The 8,404-nt window shown below is 54.2% G+C and overlaps 1 protein-coding gene across 1 annotated transcript; it reads left to right on the top strand.

The window, feature by feature from the left end:
- The first annotated feature begins 1,895 nt into the window (after positions 1 to 1,895).
- On the top strand, positions 1,896 to 4,085 carry HOXD9 (homeobox D9). The gene is made up of 2 exons (XM_060151419.1): positions 1,896 to 2,767; positions 3,115 to 4,085. The coding sequence occupies exons 1-2, from the start codon at positions 1,978 to 1,980 to the stop codon at positions 3,354 to 3,356; spliced, it is 1,032 nt and encodes a 343-aa protein (XP_060007402.1). The 5' UTR covers positions 1,896 to 1,977; the 3' UTR covers positions 3,357 to 4,085.
- The last annotated feature ends 4,319 nt before the right edge of the window (positions 4,086 to 8,404 follow it).

Below are 8,404 nucleotides of genomic sequence, written 5' to 3'. Positions count from 1 at the left end.
AGTCTGGCCAGGGAGAAGAGAGGAGAGGCCTTGGGGGGATGATCTGACAGAGAATTCGTTACCCCATGTCGTACTGTGGTTTCAGAGGGTCTCCGATAGATTCAAGCAGCTTCACAAAACACGTCCTTTTCATTTGTCCCCTTTCTTAGGGGGTCTGAGCCTTAAAACCCTCATCCAAGGAGTATTTGGGAGACTCAGTATTTATTCAGAGTTTTAAACTTCCTCCCGAAAACGAAGAGTCTTTCCCAGTTCCAAGACAGAACCCTTTAGGGGAGCCATTTCCTAGGGTGGAAGAGGGATGGCTGCACATCAGTGCCAGGTTGGGAACACTGGAATAGATTTGCCCAGACCTCCATTGGTTAGGCAGAAGAGGAGGGCAATTTTAGCTTCTCAGTTTACCCCCCGCGATGTGGGGAGCACCATTCGTTGTTGACAGGGGGCCATGTCTTGGAGGAAAACCCGTGCTACAGGCAAAGGCAGCTCCTCTGGAATAAAATCAGAAAGCCATTGGCAAAGGCAATCGATTAGGCCAGAAATAGCCATTTCCCCCCTTCCTTTCCGGTGCTCGAGGTGGGCTGGGAGCCCTCCAAGGGTGCGCTGGGCAACTTGTAGAGCGAGAAATATATCCTCCACCGCCGGCGGCCCGGCTGCTTTTGTCTCGGCTGCCAGCCGGGCTTCCGAGGCTCTGTACCATGGATTTGGGAGTGACAATGGGCATTTCCCTCAGATTCAAGGCTGCCCAGCCTTACCTTTGGAGGCTTTAAAAAAAAAAAAGAAAGAAAGAATTCCTAAGAGAGTAGCCCAAGGACCAAGCCATTTAAAAGACATATCCGGAATCCACTCAGAGGCCGTTAAGTGGGAACCATGGGAATCGGCCTGGCCCAGGGAGATGCTGGCCTCTTTGAGGCGAGTTGGGGGCAGGGGGCAGCGGGTGGGAGCGGGCCTGCTCTACAATCTGGGTTCTGCCCTATGGCGTGTTTTCTTCCAGGACCTTTCCAGAAGTCCCGAAGAAGACAAGGCACCCTGGCCGCCACTGTCCGCGCGGTGCCCACTGCCAGCTTGCGGACACTTCCGAGGGCAGACAGAGCCCGGGCCGTGGCCGCCGCCACGCCCAGCCCACGGGCCAGGCCGCCCCAGCTCACCCCTCGGGCCTCGGCGTGTGCTCAGCCTCACGTCGGGGGTGTGTGTGGCTGCGCGCGCGCGTGAGTGTGGTAGGGGGAGGGGGCCCTCCGAGCTGCTCCATCCGTCCGTTTTATTAGGGACACATTAATCTATAATCAAATACACCTCATAAAATTTTTATTGAAAGGCATAATATCATTACAGAGGTCTTCCACCTGTTTTAAACAACACGACAAGCTGTGAGAGAGCGTGTGTGTGGGTATGCGTAGGGAGGGGTGGGTTTGGGTCGGGAGAGAGGCACGGGGAGAAGAACTCCCCTCTGGCGCCAGGGGGGCCGCCTCCGAAGGCCGTCCTGTCTCGGGCCGCACCAGCTCTGCGCTCCCCCCCTCCCCGGGCTACTCTGGGCTCTGCCAAGTGCTGGGTGCGCCCAGCACGCACGGCCGGTAGCTCGGAGCCGAGGCACTGGGGAGGCAGCACCAGCTCGGGACTGCAAGACCGAGTGCGGCCAGAAGTGGGGAACAAATAGTCCCCAGCGCCTCCTCCGGCCGCGGTCGGGCGTGTGGTCCCAGCCGCCTCTGGGCTGGCCGAGTCAGGCCGGGCTGAGCCCGGCGCACGGGTCGGGACCCGCGGGCTCTAATTGCCGCGCTTATGTTGATGATTTTTTTTTTTTTAAATCACAGCAGCCCCCAGTTTAGCGGACTGATTTACTCCCGGTATTGGTAAATATGATCACGTGGGCCGCGCGACCAATGGTGGAGGCTGCAGCCTGCGAACTAGTCGGCGGCTCGGGCGCCGGCGGGGAGCGGCGCGGCGGCGGGCAGTGTAACCTTGGGTGGGAGCGCACGGCGCCTCAAAATGTCCTCCAGTGGCACCCTCAGCAACTACTACGTGGACTCGCTCATAGGCCATGAGGGCGACGAAGTGTTCGCCGCGCGCTTCGGACCTCCAGGGCCTGGCGCGCAGGGCAGGCCCGCAGGTGTGGCCGACAGCCCGGCCGCCGCCGCCGCCGAGTTTGCCTCGTGTAGTTTCGCCCCCAAATCGGCCGTGTTCTCCGCCTCGTGGTCCGCGGTGCCCGCCCAGGCCCCAGCGGCGGCGGCGATGAGCGGCCTCTACCACCCATACGTGCCCCCGCCGCCCCTGGCCGCCGCCGCCTCCGAGCCCGGCCGCTACATGCGCTCCTGGATGGAGCCGCTGTCCGGCTTCCCGGGCGGTGCGGGCGGTGGCGGAGGCGACGGTGGCCCGGGCCCCGGTCCCAGCCCTGGCCCCAGCGGTCCACCCAACGGGCGCCACTACGGGATTAAGCCTGAAAATGGAGCGGCACCGGCCGCCGCCACCGCCGCCACCACCACCTCCACCTCCACCTCCTCCTCCACTTCCTCGTCTTCCTCCTCCAAACGGACTGAGTGCTCCGCGGCCCGGGAGTCCCAGGGGAGCGGCGGCCCCGAGTTCTCGTGCAACTCGTTCCTACGGGACAAGGCGGCAGCAGTGGCTGGGGGAACCGGGCCCGGGGCGGGGATCGGGTCTGGGTCCGGGGCAGGCGGCTCATCGGAGCCCTCGGCTCGCAGCGACCACCCGAGCCCGGGCTGCCTGCTGAAGGAGGAGGAGAAGCAGCAGCCGCAGCCGCCGCAGCAGCAACTTGACCCAAGTAAGTGCAAAAGAAATTGCCCCCTGATTTATTGCTGAAACCTGTAAGGCTCGAATGTGCAAAACTGATAGTTTTACTAACCTATAAAAACGTCTAGACGCCTACCCTAGCCTAGGCGAGCAACACGCATCCATAAAAAAGCTTCCCATAACCACCTACCCTGGGCGCGCGGTTTGTACGGTAAACAGAGCGCGGGCATTAAGGCTTTTTATGATAATTCCCCCCAAGTTGTGAAAAGCAGCCATCCTTGGTGAAATTAATTTAACGACCTCTCTCCCCCACCCTGCCGTCTCTCCCTGCCTCCCCTCCGCCCCTCACTCCCCTTCTCCAAACACCCCTCTTCATAGACAACCCCGCAGCAAACTGGATCCACGCTCGCTCCACCCGGAAAAAGCGCTGTCCCTACACCAAATACCAGACGCTTGAGCTGGAGAAGGAATTCCTCTTCAACATGTACCTCACCCGGGACCGGCGCTATGAGGTGGCAAGGATTCTGAACCTCACAGAGAGACAGGTCAAAATCTGGTTCCAGAATCGTAGGATGAAAATGAAAAAGATGAGCAAGGAGAAATGCCCCAAAGGAGACTGACCCGGCGCGGCGCCGGTGGGACCACTCGGCTTTGCAGTGGCAGAGGGTTTTTGTGTGTGTGTGTGTGCTTGATTTCCAGAAGTTCTTCAGCGATTTGGACATTTCTCCCCACCCCGGCCTTTTTTTTTTTTAGGTAGAAGTGACTGTGTGGTTGGTTTCTGTGAGGTATTTGGGGGACTGTATTTGCTCGCTTATGTGTTGGAGAAACCAAGTGGCTTTGGGGTGTTGCCCTATCCCGCTCCCCTGTTTCCTGTCCCTTTGGTTCCTTAGGAAATGCTATATTTTGTGAGTGCACGCCGGCTTGAGGAGCCCTCTCCTGTGTAAATGTCCCCTATGTTTCTGAAAAGTGCTGTAGTTTAGCCCCCAGCGCTGCTCAAGCAGGGGCCAAGCGCACCCCACTTCCGACAGCGAAGGCAGAGCGACGACAATGAGGAAGCCGGCCTAGGCTGAGCCCCGGCCGTGTTGCCCACCGGTTACGGAAGCCCACTTTCCTCAGGGAGCCCGCGGGCCCTCCACTGAGACCTGGAATGAGGCCGAGAGAGGAGCCCAGGGCCTCCGGTGGGTCGGGGGTTTCTTCTCAGGGCATTGGAGGAGCCACTCTCTCCCCGGGAGGGCTTGGCTCCAGTGGGCGGCCGCGGGTGTAGGCCCTCCCGGCTCCTGCCTGAGGACCAGTTGTAAATGTTACCGCTTCCTACCAATAAATGCTGACCTGATCAAATGGAGCCCAGACGCTGGCCCTGAACATTGTGTGCTTGCTTTCTCCGGCTCTCTGCAAAATGTCACCCTCATGGGACTTTTCCCTCATCCCTGGGAAGGAGACGCTGCTAAAAATCCGGGGCCCTTCCACCTGAGAGGTCTCTCTGATGTGCCTCTGAGTCTCCCTTTGGGTGGGCAGACCCAGCCTTGAGCCCGGCCCCTGGGGGCACTTGGCCGTCCTCCCCTGGCCGCCTAGCCTGCTTCCAGTGCCTCTGCGAACTCTGTGCCCTGGGCCCAGTGTCAGCCTTGCAGCAGTGCCAGCGGCCCCACGGGCTCCAGACACCAGGCATCCTCTCGCTGGGGCTTTGACATACCGTGCCCCACCTCTCCCTCTGCTCATGGAGTCGCAGCCATCGACATCGTCTCCAAACCAGGGAGAGGCCAGTTCTGCACTCTGGGGCAACTCTTCCAGGTCCGCGGGGCTGGCTGGCTGGCTCCGGGAGGGCTGAGCCGGGTAGACCGTGAGCTTCCGCTCCTCCGCACGGGAGCCCCAAAGTGACCTTAGCAGATCAAAATGGTCAAGGCTCTCCTCCGCAGCTATCCCCACCCCGCTGCCCCTCCCCCTACCCAGTTTCTGTGTTGTTAGCCCCCAGCTCGGCCCTCTGAGGGCCGCGTTCAGAGGCTAAAATGAAGGTCATTGTAAGTGAAGGATCGGGCCCAGCCCAGCCTTTGCAGGCCGGAGAGGCAGGCGCCGGGCGGCCTGGGCTGGGCGGAAGCCGGGGGCGATGGCAGAGTTTGGGGGGATCCGGCCGAAAGAGGGGACTTGAAGGAAAAGCAGAGGGGGGCTTGGAGGGAAACCCAAGGCCCAGATCCGGCAGAAGGTGCTGCGTACCCCCGCCCCTGCGACCAACCCGATACCTTGGGCTCTTTGAAAACAGGAAGAGACAAGGTGTCATAAAGCCATCGAGCCGGCGAGACGTCTGGAGGTAATGAGTTTACGACAAGCCCGGCGCTTCTCTTTGAAACCATCTCATTTTGATGTTTGTGTTTGTGGGAGGAAAGGAAAAATGCAGACAAAACTGGGTCTTAAAATCTGGACAATAAAATGTAAACAGGACTCTGTTGGACTAAGAAGGCAGGGGCTTGGGACCCCCGGATGAGGTGTGAGCACCTAGGGAATAAAAATGGAGGGCGGTAGGAAGGAGGAGACGATATATTTCTGATTTTTAAAATGGGTTGGGTATTAGAAGTAGCCGGTGGGTGGCTCTCAATAATATTTGACTATGGCCGCCTTCTAGCTTGTACTTTAAAAAAGAGAAAAATAGGCCTGTTATTTGGGGGTGGGAGAGTTAGTGATCTTGGGTCATTTACTTAGGCCGAGCGTCCCCCAGCCGCATGGTCGGCGGGAAAAGATGCGGTTACTTAAATGACGTTTCACAAAAATATCTGGCCCTCCACTGCAAACCTCGTAGCAGAAATATTGTTGGAAATTATATATATTTGCTTATAGAAAAATTAATCGTTACAGCTGAATTAGAGGAAAGAATTTTTGAAAATGAGAAAAAAAGATTAACCTCTCAGGAAACACCTAAACTGATTGAAGTCTTGGCTTTTAAAAAAAAACAGGTGGAATGCTTAGTCAATTCACTTCACTATGTGACTTTTGGTATAAATTTAATGTCTCATTTATTGTGCATAGAAGTTCCAGTGAACACCGCCCAACAGGGCCTTTTCAGACAGCCATTCAGAGATACAGCAAAAAGCTTTTAATTTGACTTCTATCCCCCCTCCATTGTCCAGTGAAATGGGCCTGAAGCATTAAAATTACAAAGTTAAAGTAGCAAATATTCACGATTTAATGCTAAGTGTAACGGCTTTAAAAGAAAAAAATTAACAAATGTAACTTCTATAATTTCTTAGTTTTTGAAGTCCCTGGCTCCATTGGGGAAAAAAACAGGCCTGTTGCAGTTGTAATTTTTAAAAATCTAGCCCATCCTATAATTGTGGGCGATTACAGAATGGGGACTTACTGTGTCTGGCAAAAGAAGGGCTGGAAGCTTTTGAAAAAGACACTACTGGAAGCTCTTGGGAGCCCAAATATCTTTGGCATTCAGGAGCCCCTGTTTGCTGCACTTGACTCGTCGACAAAGGGATGAAGCATTATTAGTGTCAGTGATCCAAGCCCCAGTCAAACTAAAGAACAAGATTGGAAATGGTTTGTGTCGAATAAAGAGAAGTTAAGCTCCGTCGGCTAGAGATGGCATTTGGCCACTAGAGAGCGCCGTTGCTCCACTTTGTGATAGTAAAGCTGGAGTTGCGGCGGAAGGCTTTGATTAAAGATACTTACAATCTTATTTTAAATTCCAAATTAGGATAAATTTAAGCAAAAAGAAGCAATGTGCACTGTTAAATTCTCCGGAAGGGTTTGTTACTTATAAAATTTTGGCTTAGGATTTCAGAAAATTTGGACTACGGCACAGCTGAAACTATAAAACGTTATGGTAAGTCAATGCATTGTATCAGAACAGAAATGTGTAAAAGCATACATCTTTATTTACGAAGTTAATCGCACTCTCTTCCCATTCAGATTATAAACAGAATGCTTGAAGGAAAAAACAAAAAACTAAGTGTTTTGTCCCAGGAGGAAATGTTGTGTTATCATGTTTTCTTAATTAGGCCAGAATGCGTAGAAATGAATTTTGTAGTGTTTCTTTTTCGCTCCCCGCCCTCCCGCCCCAGGAATCACAAAGTTCTAGAAGGTGCCTTGTATTATTGAGATCTAGGCTCGTTCTTCTTTTTCCCCCATTCCATTCCAAAACCCACTATCGAGGGTTTAGACACGCACACGCACACACGCCAAACAGTGAAATAAAAAGGCACAATTGCATTCCAAGGCTTTATTGAAAATAATACTCTTTTAATTGGGTACTTGCAAGGTTGGAGTACAAATCGTTAACTGTCAGAATCAGTTCGTTCGCCTTCGGATTTAAAGGAAATTTTACCTGGCGATAACTGGCAGAAAACAACAACAAGAAACCCTTACCCGTCACCATGCCTCCAACAAAAGCCTCCTTGCACTCCCTGCTAATTTAAAAGTTAAACAAAGCATGCCTTTATCATTTGATTCATTAGAAATCCGTTTACCTTAACCATTTTCAGCTATTCCCTGTAGAAACAATTGAGTCTTAAACGTTATCTTGTTATGCCTTTCCATCTCGACCTTATTTTCTCCATTTGCAAAATATGATATTCAGTCCACTCGGACTGACCTCAGCTCACTCACAAGCTGGGCCACCCCACAAGGAGAGAGGGGTAGTTGAAATCACTCGCCTGCTGCACCTTTGGGAGCCGTGTGGGGGTTCTAGATGTTCGCATTTGGCGTGAAAAGCCGGGGAGGTGTGTTTTAGCTTTAGCTGGAGCTTCCTCGGTGGGCTCGGGAGTGTTTCTGAGGTCGGTTCCCAAGGCCGGTGGGCTTGCCGCCCTCAACAACAATGGATCATCCCAAGGAAAAGGGTCACCCAAAGAACCCACGAAAAAGGCAGAATAGGCAAAGGAAAACGCACTCAAATGTAGAGACCTATTACATTTATTGGACACGAAAATGGGAGGGGGGAGTGGGAGATGTGGAGAAGAGAAGGTGAAAGGTGGTGTAACGCCAAGCGGCTTCAAAGCGAGTTTCTAAAATCAGGAATATTTTGCCGATTCACACTCGATTTCCCCACATGACACGGGACGTTCCTCTTCCTCATCGCTCATAAGCTAGAGCGAGCTTTCTCTTTTTTTTTCTTTTGGAAAGATCGGTAACTTTTAAAGCTGAGCCCGGCACCCGCTCTCGGCGGTAACTTCACCGGCTCGTTGGATGAACTAGAATCGTCAGAAGACGCGCGCCGCCTGCAGCTGCTTGGAACCGGCGCGATCCGAACGCCGGCCCGGAGGCTCCTTGGGGGGACTCGCGGGCGTCGGTCCCCCGTGCTCCGCCCGGGGCCACCGCCTGCCCAGGTCCGCTCTGCGCAGGGGCTGAGACCCGGGAGTCGTGCGTCTCGCCCGAGGAAATACCACCCACCTCAGCGTGAGTCCTCCCTTCCCGCCTTGGAACATTTCTGTCTGCTTTTCTATTTACTCCCTCAGCAATGCTAATGTTCCCCCCCCCCGCCCCGCCACATTCTTCAGCCTCCCCCCTGCGCCTGGTACTGACGTCTATCGAGGGTGAAATGATGGAAACTATATTCATGGGCATGATTGCCATTAAATATCAATTAACCTGGGAGCCTCAGCCAGGCGTGCAGTGCTTCAAGGGTAAATGTACATCTCATTTCCACAAGGCCCGCTCGGCTGGAAAAGAAGGGCTTAGA

Source organism: Lagenorhynchus albirostris, chromosome 6 (genome assembly GCF_949774975.1).
Source record: "Lagenorhynchus albirostris chromosome 6, mLagAlb1.1, whole genome shotgun sequence".
NCBI lineage: Eukaryota > Metazoa > Chordata > Mammalia > Artiodactyla > Delphinidae > Lagenorhynchus > Lagenorhynchus albirostris.
This window is presented reverse-complemented; position numbering and strand designations above follow the sequence as displayed.

Bases quoted from the DNA above. Each gene is read 5' to 3' on its own strand.
- HOXD9 (XM_060151419.1), top strand. From the start codon at position 1,978: ATGTCCTCCAGTGGCACCCTCAGCAACTACTACGTGGACTCGCTCATA. The intron at 2,768-3,114 runs GTAAGTGCAAAA...CCCTCTTCATAG, and splicing joins GCAGCAGCAACTTGACCCAA to ACAACCCCGCAGCAAACTGG.